This window comes from Polypterus senegalus, chromosome 2, assembly GCF_016835505.1.
Source record: "Polypterus senegalus isolate Bchr_013 chromosome 2, ASM1683550v1, whole genome shotgun sequence".
NCBI lineage: Eukaryota > Metazoa > Chordata > Cladistia > Polypteriformes > Polypteridae > Polypterus > Polypterus senegalus.
The window spans coordinates 321,123,879-321,143,416 of record NC_053155.1 but is presented as its reverse complement, the minus strand read 5'-3'; the positions used below and the strand labels follow the sequence as shown (position 1 = coordinate 321,143,416).

General features: G+C 54.2%; 2 protein-coding genes across 7 annotated transcripts in view; both read left to right on the top strand.

Annotated features, from left to right (window-relative positions):
• Positions 1 to 3,816, top strand: part of shroom2a (shroom family member 2a) — a 64,008-nt gene extending 60,192 nt beyond the window's left edge. For all 6 annotated transcript variants that reach the window (XM_039745979.1, XM_039745978.1, XM_039745977.1 and 3 more), the window contains 2 exons: positions 182 to 454; positions 2,780 to 3,816. In XM_039745979.1, the coding sequence (XP_039601913.1) occupies positions 182 to 454; positions 2,780 to 3,064 (558 nt within the window). In that variant the 3' untranslated portion in view covers positions 3,065 to 3,816. The remainder of the gene's footprint in view (positions 1 to 181; positions 455 to 2,779) is intronic.
• Positions 3,817 to 6,201: 2,385 nt separating this feature from the next.
• Positions 6,202 to 13,269, top strand: cldn34a (claudin 34a). The gene has a single exon (XM_039745976.1). It carries the CDS (start codon positions 10,773 to 10,775, stop codon positions 11,568 to 11,570), a length of 798 nt encoding a protein of 265 aa, XP_039601910.1. The 5' UTR covers positions 6,202 to 10,772; the 3' UTR covers positions 11,571 to 13,269.
• The last annotated feature ends 6,269 nt before the right edge of the window (positions 13,270 to 19,538 follow it).

The window sequence follows — 19,538 nt, the reverse complement described above, 5'->3', positions numbered from 1 at the left end:
GTCCATCATGAGGGCGCCAGCTGGTGTAAGTCAGAACCACAAGATGGCCATTTTGGGAGCCGCCAAATCAGATGTGCCCGATTGGTTGACTGCTGGCATCGCTGTCGTCCTCGTCACCCTCACTCATGTCACAGTGCGACCCACCCGGTCACGAGTAACGCGCCTCATTTGTCTTCCACAGCACGAGCTGATCGACAGCATCTCCAAGAAGCTGCAGGTCCTGCGGGATGCCCGCGAGAGCCTCCAGGAGGACATTCAGGCCAACAACGAGCTGGGCGAGGAGGTGGAGGCGAAGGTCAAGCGGGTGTGCAAAGCCAACGAGTTTGACAAGTTCAGGATGTTCATCGGGGACCTGGACAAGGTGGTCAGCCTGCTGCTGTCTCTGTCGGGCCGGCTGGCCAGGGTGGAGAACGCTTTGAACAACCTGGATGAGGCGGCGTCGGCCGAGGAGAAGGTGAGTCGCCCTCGGGTCGGCTTGGCATGCTAGGAGATTTGTCACCTCAGCTGCGTCCCTGTGGACCCTGTGGTGTTTTCAGTGACATAGGCAGCTTTGCTGATTCATTTGTTGTTCTCTGTTGCCCCCTGGTGGTCCGGCTGCCGCTCACACTCTTTGTCATCTTGATTTGCCATTTTTAGGAGGCTTCGTGCAGCTTTGCCACCGGAGACTCTGTGCCATCCCTAATGTAACCCTGTTGATGTCCACAGGGAAGGACAAGCAGAGCAGGTGGCCTAATTAGGCGTCACAGCATCACCCGCGGTGGCGCACTCCAAACGCTCGATGTTTGTCTCTCCACGCCTCGTCATCGTCATTAATGTGAGCCTCCCGGAGCAGCTGGCTAGGGACACACAGACTTGACCGTACTGTCACACTGCAGGGGTCTCAGAGTGGACAAGTGACGTCTGCCAATGTGCCGCTCTCTTCTATGTTCTGATTGGCTCTTGGGTTTTGTGTCTCCCAAGTACCAGTTGGAGGGAATGAGGTCATTTGTGCCCACTGTCACTTGCAGGGGGACAGGCCTAACATTTGAGAGTTCTGTGTGACTTCTGTGGTCCTCGGTGATAACGTCCACCGCCAGGGCTGCTGCTTGAGCCTCAGCTGCTCAGTTTGTGTGCCCTTTGTGACTTTCGGAGTCCGCGAGTAAGGGACAGCAATGCGTAGTGGGCATATTCAAACTGTCTAGAAGGAGTCAGTGCCACCGCTGTCACCTTTGCTCCCTTTTAAGGTCTGCACAAAGTTCAGAATGTCACCTGGTGTGCCATCAGAGTGCCATGGCATGTGAGTGTCACCCCTGAAAGTGGACAGGGACGAGCCAGAAACAAGTCGAGTCCTTGGCAGGCAGTGGAGAATCACCACCCAGCATGGTGGGCATGCACTAGCTTCCTTTCAAGGTGGTCACAAATGCACGTGTGACATCTACGGGATCTTCTAGGGTGACACTCAGTTTATTAAGATGTGCCGAGTGTCCTGAGGGTCAGTGAAAGGACAAGATGGTGGCCGTCCCTCGTTTGTCTCGCAGTCTTCTTCACTGTCCGTCTTCACACGATCCCCTTTCACGGGGTCTGGTCAGCTGAGCTGCTGTGAGTCAGGGGGACATGGCAAGTCGTTATGGCACAGCCTCGCCATCCCAAGGGCCACCAGGACTGAGTGCACTTCACGTGTTCATCCTGCTACACGCGTTTGTGACAAAACAAAATGTGACACAAGCAGAAATAGTAGGCCAGCATGGGGGGCAAGCGGCGCAGTCCAGCTATGGCAGGTTTGATATGGGCACCTCCAGCTCTGGCATCTCCACACATGTGCACCACCATGAACTTGAGGGGGGCCGTCAGCAGGCAGGTGGCCAGTCTGTGAGGAGTCTTCTGGCCCTAGTCATGTAATGTAGCGAGGACAGACTGGCACGTCATGGCAGGTTTGGCACACTGCTGGACCCTTTAAGATGGCGGCTTTCAGAGCCGATTTGTCACTTCACTGCACACTGGGACCCCTTGAGGTCAAATCCTGAGATGCGGGCTGGTGGCTCGGTCCACTGCTTTGCCAGCGGACCCCCGGAAGTGGGCGTAGTTGTTGTTGTTTTGCTCCATCTCGGAGAGTCAGAAATGAGGCCAACATCTTGGGCAGGTTTCAAAATGGCACAGAAATGGGAGCGGCGGTGCAGGCTGGCAGACATCGACCCCGTCGGTCCAAGTGTGGCATTCTGGGATTGAAGAGAAGCAAAGCGCAGGGGCTTGGGGTGTCGAGGGCTGCAGGAGGGCGGACGACTTCTTAGATGGGGTCCCAAACTCATTAAACTCGTCACCCAAGTCTGGGCCCACCAAGTGCTCACGTTGTCCTGTGCCGCCACCGCCATCTTCAGTCCCCACTTCTTTTGTCTTCAGCCCGGGCCAGGTTTTGGACCACCGATTGAGCGGCCAGGGAAGGTATTGGGGGGCTTCATAAAGGCAGTTCTTCGACCATTCGAAGGTCCGCACTCCACACTTGTGACCCTTTGTTTTGTTTTAATGCCAGTGAGCTCAGGGCGAGAGCCACACCGGTAGCAGTTGTGTCACCGGGCTGCAGTGTTGTGACCCCGTCATGTGCAGGCCATCCCTTGCATTGTTTTTGTGGGTGACCTTTGAATACAAAAGGGTGGAAGGAGCGGCACACACACTGATGCCCCCTTTATATTCACACAAATGCTGCCACCGAGTGGCCTCGCAGACACGTCCCCGGGTGACTGTGGCACGGGGTGGACCCTCGGGCACTGCCATCTTCTCACCTGTCCCCTTGTGTCTCCCACAGCGCACCCTGATTGAGAAGCGGAAGCTGCTCATCACCCAGCACGAGGACGCCAAGGAGCTGAAGGAGAACCTGGACCGGCGGGAGCGCGCCGTCTACGACATCCTTGGCAGCCACCTGAGCGAGGAGGACCTGGCGGACTACGAGCACTTCGTCAAGATGAAGTCGGCCCTCATCATCGAGCAGCGCAAGCTGGAGGACAAGATCAAGCTGGGGGACGAGCAGCTCAAGTGTCTGACGGAGAGCCTGACCTCCGAGGCCAGGATGAAGGGGCTGGCGGCCTTTTGAAAAGGGGCAGACTGGCAGAGGGCGCCCCGGAGCCTCCTGCACATTGGGGTGGCACTCGAGGCCAGTGGGCGCTGCTAGTAATTTATTGTAGAAGTTGAGGGTGAGGCTCGCTGCCCCCCGGCCCCCCTCCACGCCCTCTCATTTCAATGCTGGCGTCGTCATCAGGCCGGAGGACGGGGGTGACACGGGAGCGGCTCCAGAAGTGTCCCCTCCGCCTGACGGGCCCCCGTGATTTGGACTGCACTTTAGCAGACTCCCCCCATCCCACCACTGCCATTACCTTTTTCTCGTTTTTATAACGCCGGTTGGGGGGGACGCAGCCTGACCGCTTACTCCCTGTTTGGGTCAGCGGGGCATTGTGAGCGAGCGCAGTCGGCATGTGGGACCCCCGAGGACCTGCACATTTCAAAAGGGGGTTCTTTAGGGGGGGGGGCGCCGCCTTACTAGCAACTTTGTTGTTTTATTTAACTGAACAAAAAGTTCATTCTGTGGGGGGTCTTGGGGGTCCCAGTCGTCCCATCTCAGCCTGGATGCCCGCTGGGCTGCTCTGCTGTCTCTCTGAAGCACCTTTTATCAAGTCTGAAACCAAACCAAGCGGCCGGCGCGTGCCAGGAGCTGCGTGTCACCTCGTTGTCCCCCGGTGGGTCACAGTGGGCCACCCGCTCCCCCCCCATTTGCATTTCCTTGTTAAGTCGATTTCATCTCCGCTGTGCTGCTTTGTTTGGGTTCAATAAAGAGTCGGGTTGATTGTGTTCGAGGGGTCTTTGTTGACCACAAGAAAGGTGACAAATGACAGGACCCCATGCTTGTTTAGCTAAGCCGTCCCTGTTGTCACACGTGTGTCGCTAGGGGTCACCATCATCACTCTGGGACGAGGGGTGGATGGGGCACTCGCCGGGACTCTGTCTCTCCTTCGCCACCCAGTGAGAGAACCTCTCCGGTGGCAGTGCCCAGAGCTGGTTCAGGCTGAATGAAGCCAGGTGGTCCTCGGAGGGTGGCGTGTGACTTTGAACCCAGGGCCTGACTTGGAGTGAGCTCTGTCGAGACACCGTGCCAGGGGGTGAGCTCGTCTTGTTGTACTCGTATGGCATCTTTGAACGAGGACTTGTCGGGTCCCCCAGTCTCACATCCTCCCTGAAGACCCCCAGGTGTCACCCACCCGCGTCCCGACTTCACTCCTCATCACAACGTTTAGTTAAACAAGTTCTACGGGAGGGGCACACTTGATGACATCGAGGGGACCTCCATGAGGTGGCCACACCGTCTCCTCTGCTGTCCCATGATGCACAGCTTCAAGTGCTGCGCCAACTCTGAGCGAGGGGACCAAAGGTTCTCATATGAGGGGGAAAAGAACATGCCAACACCCACAGTCACCTGGTAGTGTGCCACCCTAATGAACCTCATTCAGTGTCATGGGCCGGTGGTCCTGCCAGCTGAGATCTCCAGGCGTTGAGTGATCATCGGCCATCACCCCAGGATTGACGGGCATTGATGACAGTGAGCCTCACGTCACAGAGTTGGCATGAAGAGGACTTTGGTGGGCACTTCGTCCAGTCCAACAGTAACTGCAGCCCAAGACGACCATTCAAATCATGGGGGTGAAAGGCAGACACGGCCAAATGACACTCGGGGTCAAGTTCTGGCCTCTCGTGATGAAATGGGGGCAAACCACGGCCACCTGCCAGGACCACCCTTGAAGACCCCCTGCTCTGACCGACTCCAAGCACTTCAGTACCTCACTGTGTGACTCCGAGGGGGGCTACTTCACCTGCCATGACGGAGATGCGCTAGCTGGTCCAGGCTGGCTGGCAGGGTCTCGACTGAGGGTATGACTGCCACCCCCACCACAGACCCCGACTGAGTGACGTCAGTAATGCGGAGATGGCGAGAGGCCAGAGTGGGCGCCTGTGACGTTCACTGTGAAAAGGTTGTCCACCACTACCCCCTCTGGCCACTTGGTGGCGCCACACCCCGTCACTTGTTACTCTGCCAGCAACTTGAAGCTCGTGGAGCCGACGTGGCGTGACGGGGTGGGGGGCGTTTTGTCACAGGTAAGGAAGACTGGGACCAGGACAGTGACCACCCAGATGATGAGGGGTCTCTCTGAGCCTTTCATTACGCAGTGCAGGCAGTAGGGGGTGGTGGGCAAGGCTTTGGGCTGCAGAGTCCTGGGGGTCCGGGTTCAAATGCCACAGCTGACACCGTGTGACCACAAGTGAGTCACGTCACCTGCCTGTGCTCCAACTGGGGGGAAAAAAAGAAATGTCACCGACTTTGTCACAAACGCTGGATAAAAGTGTCACAAAAAAGTGATGATTGTGGTGTTGTTTATAGCGCCTTTCACCTCTGCCTGTCTGCCATGCAGCACTCTTCATCTGTCTGCCGTCCATCTCTTTACCTTTATAGCGCCTTTCCCGTTTGGTGCTACCATATTTGGTGACGTTATTCATATAGCGCCTCTCCCTCCTGTCTGCTAATGTGCACGAGCTTTGGGGACCCCTCACAATCTCCCGTATTTTCATGGCTTGGTGGTCTCACAGAACCCCTCCACACGGAGTGCCACACTGTGTGTGTGTTCAGATGTCACATAAGCCATTGTGTCGTGTCATGTGGCGTCGTGTCGTGTCTGCTGCTCTCCATCGTGGTCACCGCCCGGTTTTCCAATTCTCCTCACTTCTCGATGTTCACTCGTGACGCGCTTTGCGTAGCCTGATGACTTTCTAAAGAGACGAGTGACCAAACCCTGCACTGCTGGTGTTGTCACTACGTTGGCAGCACCTGCGCCCCCCCCCGCCCATACCCAGGTGCCAACCAGAAGAGAGCTGAGGTGGTGCAGTCAGGTGCCGCAGCAGTCGGACATAAAGAGGGGCTCAACGCGTTTACAAAGCACAGGAAGCGACCACCGACTTTGACTGACGGCGGCCGACGTGGGCGTTTTTTGTGTAGTTTAATGACGTCAGACCTCCATACGTGACCTCAGTGACCCCGCTCACTGAGACCTGCCCCCCACCACCCCCCAAACGGACCACCAGTACGCCCCCAGGGTTTGTTTCCCTTCATCTCGTATTTAAACTCCTGGGGGTCCCAGACTTTGCAGGGTCTTTTCTTCGTTGTGACACCGTTGAGTGACTTTTTTTTTTCTTTTTGTCACACGTTGCTGGACTTCATTTCAGTTGCATCAGGTGTCCGTCTGTCTGTCTGCTGCTTATGGAAGTGGTGAAAGGCGCTATATAAAATACACAGAACTGAATACAGCGCCCTTTATTTAGTGCCTGGCAGTTTGACCCCCTCAGCCTGCGGTGCCACTGGCCAGAAAGCAGCGGGTCCCGCTCATTGATGGACTGGTATGGGCCGCTTTGCAGCCGATGCATTTCATCCTAAGTCCCCACAGGGGGTGGCAGCGAGCCCCTCACCCTCAGGCTGCCACTCAAAAGTCCAGAAATTCAAGCAGAACTCAACACCCGCAAGTGGCAACTGAGGAACTGGCACACTGAGGCGAGTGCAGTCCATCCCACTGGTCACCGTGGAGATGGCTGGAGCCCACCTGATCAGCAAAGGTGGCCATGAGGGCCAAGGGGACCCCCTGCAGGACTTCAAATTCTCAGAGTGCAGCGGGGTCCACAGCTCTGGGGAGATGACCACCCATTGTGGGAGAGGTGACCAGGAACCCATGTGGAGGGGGAGAAACTTCCTGAAGGGTGACCACCACTGGCACACTCCACTGGTGTGGGCTCCCTGGCACAGCGGCCAAGCAGGAGCTTCTCCTCAGTGCCAGGCACATGGGAGCCCACTTGGAGTTCACAAGATGGCACTTAATGGACTGGTCTGAGGAAGCCAACATTGAGCTGTTTGGCCTCAATTCTAAGTGTCACCAGGAGGAAACCTGGCACCACTTGTCATGCCAGTCCAACTGTGAAGCGTGATGGTGACAGCGTCAGGGACAGGGTGACAAGACAGGGCTGAGGGACAGCTGAGTGGAGCAAATCCAGACTGAAAATCTGACTGGGCTGAGGGGTCACAAAGCAAAGCCATTACAAGACAGGCTTGAAAACAACTCTGGGAATGTCCTCAAGTGACCAACATCTGTAGAGAGAGCTGCGGACCACCGTCATGTCCATCCAGGCAGGTCAAACCAGGAAAATGCCAAGCTGGAGGTGGGAGATGAGGGTCCGACACAGTGGGACGTTCCGGTTTTTTAATATTTCATAAATTTACTAAGATGTCTCAAGTGCTTCTCGCTTTGTCACTCTGGGCGGGTTTGGGTGGCACCTGATTAGGGAAAAAAATGAACTGAAAGGATTTTAGCACAAGAAAAGCAAAGTGACAAAAGTGACAGGTCTGAAGAGACACCAACGGCGCTACGGCACCGAGAGGACCTTGAGACGGGCTGAAGCCCACCTGGCATGACACACAGGCCATAAAGGATCACAGGTGTGAGCTGAACCCGTCCAAGGGTGGCGCATGGCATCTTCTCCTGAACTTGGCCATTCAGAAATGAAGGAGTAATGGGAGTGAGGTGAGGTGCCAGCCTGAGGACTTGTGGATGGGTTTGGGCATCGAGTGACGAAATGTCTGATTAAGGCTGCCAGGGATTGAATCTCCCCGTTGGTCAGTCTTGGGGTGTCCACAGTCTGGCGGCCTGGCATCGCTGTGACCCTCACCAGGAACAGCCAAGGGGTACAGAATGACTGAAGGATGATGTATCAGGTGGCACGTCGGCCACCAGCCCAAGACGGGGAAATGTGCGCCGGCTGGCACTCTTTGTCTCTCGAGAGCCCACACCTCGGTAAACAGGCGACGGCGGTGTGTCCAGCCGAGAGTTAAATATTAACTGCGCCAATCTCTAATCATTAGGTCTCTGTTGACTTAGCTGATTAATTTAACGAAAGTCGCCGCAGCACTGCCATCACTCGGGGACGCGGGCACAGCTCCCGTCACCGTCGCCTCAGCTCTGCTCACAAGGTAGGTGCTGCGGGACCACCGGCCCACGGGGGACATTAGGGAGTGACCGGACATCAGCGGAAGGTGAAAATGAAACTGGAGGAGTGGCGTTGGTGTCCGGGGGGCACCACACGCCACTTGAGTAACGAGGGTCCTTATCATTTTTGGGGCAAATCACAAATGGGACGGGCGACTGACTTCCATACTGGCAGGTCCGAAGAAGTCCGGGCAGCGCGTGTGCCAAAGGGAGTGGGCAGGAAACTAAACTGGGGGACCACCAAGAGGGATGCTGACAAATCATCTGCCTCCCGTGTAGCCCACCAGTGTCTTTATATAGCGCCTTTTGCCTCTCCTGCCTGCCTACTTCATGGGTAAGCCTTACAGAGCCCACTTCACAGCTCCCACTCAGCCTCCATGCGGGGGTCTCTCATCTCCATTCACTATATCTGCTCAGAGGGGCCTCGTTTAAACAGCTCTGGGGTCTGCTCTCCCCCCGTATCCTCCCAGATGAAAGGCGCTAGATGGGCTCGTGATCCTGTTTAACAAGTCAGGTGGGATGAGCCGGTGCTCTGTGAGGGGCGCTATATAAAAATGAACAAGACGACATGCAGCACGCCAGGCAGGTGAGGCCGGACCCCCGGACTAATCACACAGTCACACTGAAAATGCAGAATCACACCCAGGAAATGAACAAAAGAAAAGCCACAGGGGGTCTCAGCCGTATCCAGACTTGGCCCATGAGAGGACAGCACTGTGAATGCATGCGGTGCCACCGCTGCCCACCTGTCCAGGTCACTAGGAAGGGCCTAGTGACATTTCTTTTGTGTTCCAAACTAAGTGACTCGATCAGCGTCATATAGTCCCCAAAGCCTAAACCACCACACCACATACGCCCACCTTTTAGCTGCGGTGGTCTCAGTCACACACGCCCATCATGCCAGGGTGCGAAGATCGTCAGTGAATTTAGACCACTTAGGCGACCCCTTGTGACCCCCCCCCCGAGAAGCGCCACCACACCACACTCTTCCTCACGTTTCACTGAGCTTGTCTTTATATAGCGCCTTTCCCCTCTCTGTCTTGTCCTCCATGTCTGTTTCGCCTCACAGACTCCCCAGTCCTCATATAGCGCCTTTCACGTTCCTCTCGTACCAAAGTGTATTTTATAGCGCCTTTCAGTTGACTCGCTAATCATGGTGACGTGACTCTGCACCCCGGACCCTCTGTGTGTGTTTGTATGAACCTCCTGATGGTCCCCTTGCACTTTCCTGCACACCCCACACCGTTCTTATATAGCGCCTCGGCTGCGTCGGCCCGTCTCTCCTTTTTTTGTCGTTCCTTTCATTTCCAGCTGTCTTGCCCTCCTCCATTCGTTTCACCTCAGCGTTCATCTTGGCATCAGCCTCCCCGATGATATGGCACCTGGCACCGCTCAACAAGTATACTCAGGTGGCATACTGCCCTGTCATGTGTCTCACACCTAACCCTTACTGTATATAGCGCCTGTCACCATCTGGCACTTCATCACACACTCATCTCTTATATAGCGCCTTGACACTTAGCGTCACACTCGGCTCTTGGCCAGCCTGTCATCCTCGTCACTCCCTTCCGGTGGTCCTTCTGTCTCCACCGCCCACTCCTTGACCGCCACCCGCGGCCATCGCGCACTTTGCCCTTGTGTATAGCGCCCTGCCAACCCCTGGCCTGCCTTTACTTTCTCCAGGTCTCCTTTGTACCCCACACTGCGCCCCTTTTCTCTCAGAGGGTCCATACAGTACAGTAGAGCACGGACACTGAAGGTGCTGCTGGCCATGTGCCACCCTACAAGTCCCATGAACGCGGGTACAGAGGGGGCAGAGCAGAGTGGATTCTTGAAGATGGTTATGAAAAAATGGCACGTAACCAATTGGAATAAAAAAAATGAAAACCAAATGTTACCAAAAGGAGGCACAATGCCCCGTGGGCAGGCCTTGGCACAGAGGAGGGCAACAGGGGGGCTCAGTGAGTCAGCAGGATGTGGGCTGGGACACGCATCACAGTGACCCCTGGAGAGACTCTGCTAGCCTCAGCTGACCCCTGTCACCCTCCAAACCGCCCCGATACCCAGCATGACGTGGCAGAGTTACTTCACTGGCCCCGATGCCCCCCTCAGGGACATGTCACAGTGACATTTTTGACCCCAGTGACACATCGCAGTGACCTCGCCCTGCAGATGCCCTCCTGGCCTGTGGAGTGAGTGGGCCGAGGAGCAGGTGGGCTGCCTCCACCATCTCTTTGTCCCACGGGTAGCGCGCTGGCAGCCCCTCCGTTTACTTGTTGACTTTGTGAAGGCGCCAATAGCATCGGGTGGTCCGAGAGAGGAAGGCTGCGCCCTCGGGGTTTCCTGATGGCCTCCTAATGACGGGGCTGGCTGCTCGGGGACTCGCTGGCTCGTGTCACATAAACATCTCTAAGAAAACAAACACGCGGTGACACCCACGGGACAGGAGGCGCTCGCTGACGAAGGACTCGCTGTCATGCCGTGCAGTGCAATGCGGCTAAGCTGGTCGGGCGACTCTCCTGACTCGTGCCACCTGCTTTGTCTCTTTACAGACCTCCTGTGGCGCTGAAGAACCTGATCCTGGCGTGAAAATGGACTCCACGTCCTTTGTGTGCCAGGTCTCCTGGTTACAGCAGACACAAAACAAGATGACAAGTGACAGAGGCTGAGGGACTCGCAGCCGACTGCACAACGCGATGCCTTTTGGACGGCGGCTGGCACGAGTTGGCCATGGCGTACCTGGCAGACACTGCTAACCTGCAGATCGCCGCCTTCTGGCTGGGCACGGTGGGCTGGATTTTGTCAGCGATCACGACTGGGCTCATCGAGTGGCGAGTGTGGTACGTACCCGACAACAGCGTCATTACCTCTGGCGTGGCCTGGGTGGGCATATGGCGAGTGTGCTTCTTCAGCCACCAGCTGGTGTCATCGGAGTACCGCGTCATGTTCTGCCAAAGCTTCAGCGCTCTGGACAGCTTTGTCCCTGTGGAGGTTTATGTGGCACAGGCTCTTATGATTGCGGCCATCATGTCTGGGGCTGCTGGCAAAGCGGCGTCCATATGCGCCTTTCGCAGCATCTTCTTCGGAATGACGAACGCCAGGCTCATCCGCATCGCCTTCTCACTTGGCGGGACCCTCTACATGTTTGCCAGCGTCTGCGTTGTGGTTGCCGTGGGCTGGAATCTCAACTCTGTGGCCACCAACCAAAGCATTGCCTTTCCTGCCAGTTACTACATGCCCGCCAGCCCGGCGTCACAAGAGCCCGGCGCTGCCATCGGCGTTGGCCTCACCTCCTCCATCCTCCTCATGTTCAGCGGCATCATCTTCCTCACCTACAGGCTGCCACACACAAGGCAGGTCAAGGTCTTCCCCACCTACCACAGTACGGAGAGCCTGGACTGCGTCAGCGTCGGCTCCAGTGGCACCTTCTACTCGAGGAGCCTGGCATCAGCTGGCAGCGCTAGACGCTCGGCCACGTCGGCCTACGAGAGGGACAATCCTGCATTTCAGTCTCACGAACATTTGTGATGGTCGCCTGGGCAAGGAGAAGACCAACAGAAGTGAAGCTCTGACAAACGTGTCCTCGGAGGGCCTTGAACAGGACAGACTGGCGAGTGAGCGGTGGCCTCGTGTCACCACTTATGACGGTGCAAAGATGACAGAAACTCCTCAGGCCTGACCTTACTATATGTGCACCTGAAGAGAAGACCACCACCCAATGACTGTCCTCGTGGGTGCCACTGTGTCTGTTTTACAGTCCACTGGCGCCCCCTACAGGTGGTGGGATGGCGAGGCGTCTGGGAGGAGCCTGCGCTTTGAGACCTGCACTAGCGCCACGGGTGGGGGGGGCGTGAATGCTTCCTGTCCCCTATGGACCTGCTCAGAGGAAATGTGGGAGAGGGTGTGGAGCCCGCAGGGCTGGGGCAGCTGTGAGCCGAGGATGGATTAGGGCAAGTGAGGGCAGAGCAACAAATTCAGGGGCAAAGTACGAAGGGCATCTTTATTGTCACAAAAAGTGTCATTTAAAAAGGGTCTTCACTAAATAATCCATAGAAATGGCTCTGGAAAAAAAGTGCAACAGATGTCTAAAACACAGAAATAAGTCCGTCGTTCCTCCCAAAGATCCTCACTGGCGGACTTGGCAGCTCCTCTGGGCACTAAGATGCCCACCAGAGGCAAGGCGCCTCCAGATGTGGCCTCAGTGGCTCTCACTACGCTGTCACCTCCTTCGGTACCCGCAGAGCCCTAATGTGCCCTCGATCTCCCGTGTGGCACCCCTCCTGACTCCACCAAAGCCCCTCCAGACCCCTGTGCTCTTTCACCCGCGCCACTTCATTCCGTTTCTTCTCCATGGAGCCAGCCCTCTGATGCCTAGGAGTGCAGCTGTGGCACTTCGCCATCCTCCATCCATCCATGAACTACCAGATACTCAGGATCATAAGTGGTGGCCCTGGCTGCGGGCACCAGAGCATCACTGTGTCCTTTTGTGGACTGGCACCAACTAAACCCTCCTGTCTGGGCTTTGTATGTGGTACAATGACCTGGCGCCACCTAAAGGCCTCCTGTGAGCGTGCAAGTGTGTATGCATTTAGTTATGTGCTGGTGCCCCGTAAAAGGCCTGGTGTACGTAAGTGACAGTGGCATTAAGTGTCTTCTTGTGATGTAAAGGCCCCCGTGCTTTGTGATGGTCGTACACTGGTGCCACCTACAGGCCAGGTGTGAGATTGTATGAGGGAATCCCACCCTAAAATGATGGGGTGTGTGTGTGTGTGTCCTGCCTGCTATGGGCCTTTTAGGAGGAAATGTAGGAGAGGGCACACCCTGCAGGGCTGGGGTGGGCAAGAATGTGCCCTTTAATAGACTGGTGCCCTCTAAAGGCGTGTGAGTGTGAATGTGTCAGTCATATGCTGGTGGCCCATTCTTGTCTGCTGTGTGAATTTGTGTCCATCTGTGGACTGGCACCTCCTATGGACCAGTGAGTGTGCCCTACAGCTCTGCCACCCACTGCGGGCATAGGAGGTGGCAGTGTGAAAGCCATTGGGAATTGCTGACATTGAGAACTCAATTGTATTTGTAGCGTATCTCTAGAGAACTGTCATGCCACTTCCTAACCTGCTCAAACCAGACCTTGGGCACGGAGGTTAGCAACAGACCCTGGACAGGGTGCCAGTCCACTTCAGGGCAAACACACACAAGCCAATTCAGCGTTCACCTAACCTGCATGTCTGCCAGACACGGGGAGGACCCGAGACACAAACCCCGGTCTCCTTACTGTGAGGCAGCAGCACCACCACCGTACCACCGTGCCACCGTGGTGCCCTTAAAGAAATGTGCGCAGTTTTAATAGAAACTCAGAGCTTCAATGAGAGACTAATTTAAAGATTTGGAATACAAAGTTATAGTATTTGGATTGACAGAGCAGGAGGTGGCACAGCAGCAGCTTTGTGGGCGTTGGGCACGTAACCAAGCAGCTCAGGTTCATGCCATTTGTGAAATCGGAGTCTGCCAATTAGGTTTGTTATTTTGGTTCATTTTTGTATTAAAGTAATAAAGACAAGTGTGACAAATGTTTTGACGTGTCAGAATCTTCCACCCTGCCTGAGGTGGCACTTATTAGGCAGTTTGCCACTACAGGTGCTTCCGTCAACTACAAGAGGAGAAGAGAAAGGCCATGGGGCACAGTGGCACAAAGCACTGCCAACTTGTCCATGTCACAGTGACGACGCACCAACAGAAGGTACAGCAGCCAGCCATGCCCTGGGTCACATAACAACACGTATGAGAACAGAGGGCTCTGCTGCCACACCTGTGCCCACTCCCCTGGTACAACCTCATGGCTTTCTGGAGATTAGCCCTGTACCCAGAAGTGGCATTTAAAAGCCATCTTTAGTGGGAAAGGCCTGCATGCTCAGGGAGTAGAGAAGCCAGAGGGCTGGCAAAGGGGCACACTGTGACTGGCTGCTTGTGTGGCACAACAGGGCAGAGGGTTTTGATCCTTCCAGAACATTTGACAGCTTCATGTTCCCTAAACTCACCTCTCCTGTGTTTCTGTACAAATGGAATCCTTGTTGAGTGGCGCTGGGACTCGGCTCGATGCTGGCACACATTGTGGGCACCTTGAGGTGGCTGGGTGAGCTCACGGTGTGACCCTGTGCAGGTGAGTCAACCTGTCTGGGCTCCAACTACCTCAGATGAAGGCAATGCCCTCAAACAAAGGAGTGCCAGCAGCAGTGAGGAGAGCTGTGTGTATGGCAGGCGGGCACTGCCCTCATATAAATATCAGTTAGATACGATATTTGGAATATTTGACCTTTTTATTATGCACTGCTTACCTTTGCCTTCATTTTTGTGCTGCACAAATTGCAGGAGGTGTAGAAGGAAAATTTTTAATAGCAAATGAACATATAGAGCCATAAAAAGTAATTAAAAGCTTCTAAAATATTAAGATTACGCATAAATTAGAATGTTAAGCAAATAGTTAACTAAACATTAGCTACAGTATATTGCATTATTTCTTAGGCTTACAGTAAAAGAAAAGAACAGAAATTGACGCACAGAAACCAGTTGAGGACAAGATAAGAGTTTGAGGACACCTGCGATTCAAGGCTAGGAGGAGAAGACACAGAGAAGACGACTCTGAAATCAGCAGGAAGGCAACAAAAGGCTTTTACTGTAAGCAGGGTCACGCTGACCTAACGCATGACGAGAACATCTTAGTGAATTCAGACATTAACAGAAATACTAGAAGAGTATATTAGCAATTAACTCAAATGTGTAGAAATGAAGACAAATCAAGCATGCCAAGCAATGATCAAATGAAAGCACATACTACACTTCTTAGCTTCAGGTCACTATTGTAAAAAGTTTAAGAGAGCAAGCGATGACAGGAAACCCTTGTATGGAATTGAAGCCTTGGCCAGTTAGAGAAACTGGGAACAGCATAGAAAAATAAAAATACCAGGAGGGGGCCAGTGATGGGAAATTAAGGAGGTGATAAGGGTTACCACGGATGGTAAGAGGACCAATCAGAATAAGCCGAGCAGACACCAAGAGGAACAATGGACAGTAAAAGCAGGTGCAGAATGAGCTAATCGGACGAGGTCAGAATGATAAGAAATTGTTACAAAAACTTCAATGGCTGTAATGTTCGGGGCTCAGTCTCATTCGGCCGAATTGGGTGGAGTCCGTCTGGCTGATTTATTGCAATAAAGCCTTCAAACTCTGTCTGTCTGTCTGTCTGTCTGTCTGTCTGTCTGTCTGTCTGTCTGTCTGTCTTGAGTCCTAATAGCCTTTATTTTTAGGTAAAAAGCCTTCTGATGATGAATCTTTCGCCACGACAGAGGAAGGATTTCTAGGGCTCTGCCAGGGGGCACAAATGCCAAGCAAGTTCATTTTGTGGAAAGTTCTAGAAAAGGAGCAGGAAAAAATTAGACTTGGAATAATGATAATAATGATGATGATGATGATGATGATCATCATAATAATAAATTACATGTATATGGCACTTTTATAACTACTCAAAGTTCTTTACGTAGACGAGGGGGCAGGCGCCACTTCAACCACCACCTGTGCTCAGCACCCACCTGGATGATGCGATGCCAGCCATAACTGTGCCAGTACACTCGCCATGCATTAGTTATTAAAGTGGTGTAGGGGTGAGAGAGACAGTTAGCCAATAAGGAACAGGGGATGATTAGGGAGCCAGAATGCCATGGTGGGCAGCTTAGCCAGGACATCAGGGAAGCCCCTATTCTTTTTGAAAGATGCCCAGGGATCTTTAATGACCACAGAGGGTCTGGACTGCAGTTTTATGTCTCATCTGAAGGGCGGCACCACATGAAGTGGGGCATTGGGGTCCACCCAAGGACCACAGGCTAAGCGCCACCTGCTGGCCTCACCAACACCTCTTCTAGCAGCAACCCGAGCTATCCAAGTGGATAGTTACAGAAAGTGTCAGCCCACCCTGGCATTTGAAGACCCCACTACCACTGGAGCCCCACAGCTACTGACCTGATGGCATTCAGCGTCCTCCCACTCCTGACCTCCACAGCCAGAGCGTTGAGGACCCCTCGGCCGACGTTCATCTTGGGGCTCCTGACAGAGCAGACTGTGGATTTGGTGGTGACATTCATGACTCTGGTGACTCTTCCTATGATGACAGTAGATGGATTGGGAGTGTATGGGGGGGGTCACGAGGTCATAAAGGGGTGTGTGGCGCTCCTGATATCTCAGCAAAAGGACGAAGGTCCAAGTCTTTAGAGCCCTGGTGCTTCCTGTTTGCGAGACATGGACGCCATCCGGGGACCTGAGACTCCTGAGACTGGACTCATTCATGTGTGTCTCTTCGGGGGTCCTTGGGTCCCACTGGTGTGACTTTGTGTTGCTAATGGAGTCGCGAATGAGGCACATGACCTGCATTGTGAGGGAGCGTCAGTTACGGCACTACGGCCATGTGGCGCCATTACCCGAGGGTGATCGGCTCGTAAGATCCTCATCGTTGGGGACCCGAGTGGCTGGACCAGGCCAAGGGGTCGCCCACATAACACCAGGCTGCAGCAGATGGAGGGTCATTTCTGGAGGGTGAGACTGGACCGCATGTCTGCTTGGGGGGTTGCCAACTGGGATCCCGAGTTGTTTCGCCGTGTAGTGGGTGTGCCAACGTGCTGTACCAGTGCAGGCTCCTCGACTTGACTCGTTTGTGTTGTCGTTGATCTGCCTGGCTGTCTAACGCTCAGACCACCCAGATGTAGACCCCAAGTGCTCGTTCCAGCTGTTCCTCTCCCTCCAGCCCCGTCTCTCCTCCCTGATCTTGGGCGGCATTTCTAAACTTTGACGGTCCCACCGCTGAATTGAGTGTAGTGGTCCGGCCTTGTGCCAGCTTCACCATAATGGACGAGAATGAGAAGCCAAACAAAGTGATTGACTGGCGAACTGAACAGATGACAACGTGGCAACTCAGGGCCGTCTTCAGGCAAACTGAGTGGTCTTGACAGACTTTGGGGGGACGTTTTGGTCCTCCTCGGTAATCAGTCATTAATGTCAGAGTCCGGTGGGCTTCTCTTGGTTAATCGAATGAACATTAAAGAGCTGGGAGGGGACGTTCCCATTTGTGAGATGACAATCCAAAGGAGAGATCTGGGCAGTGCTGCAGTGACAAGGCTGTGACCCGCCATGATGGCAACATGCGACCCACCACTTTGTAGACCACTGCCAGGGACTCCCGCAGCCTGGCACATCAAGGCTGAGCTCCTGTCTGAAGAGGCAGACAGATAAGAAGAAGTGAAGAATGACGGTGGTCTTCAGCCTCGTGTTTGGTCTCTGGCTCACCTGCGGACCTTCTCCAGATGTCACCTTTAGTTAAGTGAATTGGACGCCCAACATCTCACCCTGAGCGCTCGTGTCAGGGTGACGTTTCAGTTTGCTAAAGTTTCTCAAGTCCTGATCTCGAGTGTTGCTTGATGAAAGAGGCTGCACCAAAACAAGACGTGGGAAGAGTGGGGGGCCCTGAATTCACACACATAGTGGCCACCAAACAGTCACTAAGTGGAGGGACCTTCTTCTTACTCACACATTCAGGCCCCCCGACACTGCAAACACTCACCTGGCCAGGGGGACCAGAATATCCACAGCACCATTTCAATATTCCAGAAGGACACCATGGCAGACTTTGGCTGGCAGAGATTTTCTTTTTGTCTCCCTGAAGCTTCATCCTCAGATGAGAAGAACTTGTGACTGCAGCATCACATCAGACACCTGAGGACAAAACCAGCAAGTCCATGGGTGACAATTCCTTAAACACGGTGGCCTGGGCTGCTTGTCACATACCAGGAGCCTCCCTCAGGGGTCTTTCCCTGCTGCTTGGCAGAAGAGTGAGGGCACCACAGTAGAAGACCCCCAGGCAGGGCTGCACTACCAGCTAGTAGAAGAACTTGTCCAACGCAGAGCTTACTTGTTACGCCACTGGACTGCCACACAGAAGCCATGGAAACCCGAGTTGGTCTCCTCACCTGCCACCATTCAAAAGTGCACTGCTTAGGGGAGATCTGCTGGTCCGATGCCCACCACCGACCCCCTGCATGGTACTAAAAGGGTGCATCTGTATGGGTGTTCATTATGAATGACATCACAGGGCTGTGTCACCCGCAGTGTGCCCTTTGAACCTCCAATGTCTCAAAACGTCGTATTTAGGAGATCACTTCAGAGCAGCGGATCTCAACGTGCCCTCTGTGGGTTGACCCACAGTCGCCTTCTTAGGACTTTCTTGCCACAAGAATTGGCATGAAGTCACCCACCACAGAATGCCCAGCCAGACCTTCTGGCAGGTGGTAACGCCCTGCCCTTCTGCGCCACTCCTGGTGGTAGTGATTGTGCCCTTCTCTCTTTCGACATTTCCACCCAACTCGTCCTTCACTATGTGAGTACCTTGACATCCACCTCAGGAGCCAAGCAGGCCCTGGCAACAGCAATCCCTTAATGCCACCTGACGCCGCCTGCTGCTCTGATGCATTCACTTGGCGAGTCCGTGGGCCGTAACACCATCGTTTTTATGGATCATTGGGACTTAAAATATAAACCCAGTGACGTCTGAATGTTAAGCTGTGTAATGCAGACCCTCCCTCCAGGTGGGCAGGACAGAGAGGTTCAAACAGAGACAGTGTGTGCCACCCTGACCTGAGAGAAGATCTCAGGTGAGGGGCACAGACCTGCGGTAAGACCAATGAGGGCTCAGACTGGTGGCTTTTAAAACACAGAAATATACCGAGGAGCTTTACGAGTGAGGGACTTCACTTTGTGCTGCTTGTCTTGCCCTTTCTTGGCCCACCGTCTAAAGGCAGGGCAGCAAATGAGGCACAGCCCTGGTCAGGTCGACCCACTCAAGACTGGGGTCTCCTTTGCACCTTAGGGTCATTACAATACATTTAAAAAAAAGTATTAAAGTTGCAACGTGTCACACACATGCATGGCAGGCAGCTAAATGAAAGGAATTCCATGCCAGACCAGAGGGTGGCAGAGTGTGGCAGAGGGTGGCAGAGTGTGCCAACTCTCTCTCTCTCTCTCTCTCTCACTCTCCTGCAAACCATTCACAGGAAATTCACTGGTCCTTGTTATGTATTGACATAAATGTAATAATGGTTGGTAGTATTCCCAGGCAGCAGGGGGCGCCGCAGTGGGGTTAAGAGATATCTTTGGACAAGTGGTGACAGAGAAAGTTCTTAGTAAAAGACTGCTGGGCAGTTAACATAACCTCTGGCCTCAGCGTCTATCACTGAATGTCTGCCGTCATCCGCCTCAAATGACCAAACATAATGGCCCTGATGATGTCACTTCGGGTCCCGCCCCCTTAGATGATGTCACTTCCGGCCCCACCCCCTTGGATGATGTCACCTCCGGGTCACAATGACGTCACTTCCAATTCCTGGGCCACTGAATGATGCCACTTCCGGGCTCTAATGACGTCACTTCCTGTGCCAGCCCCCTGGATGACGTCAATTCTTG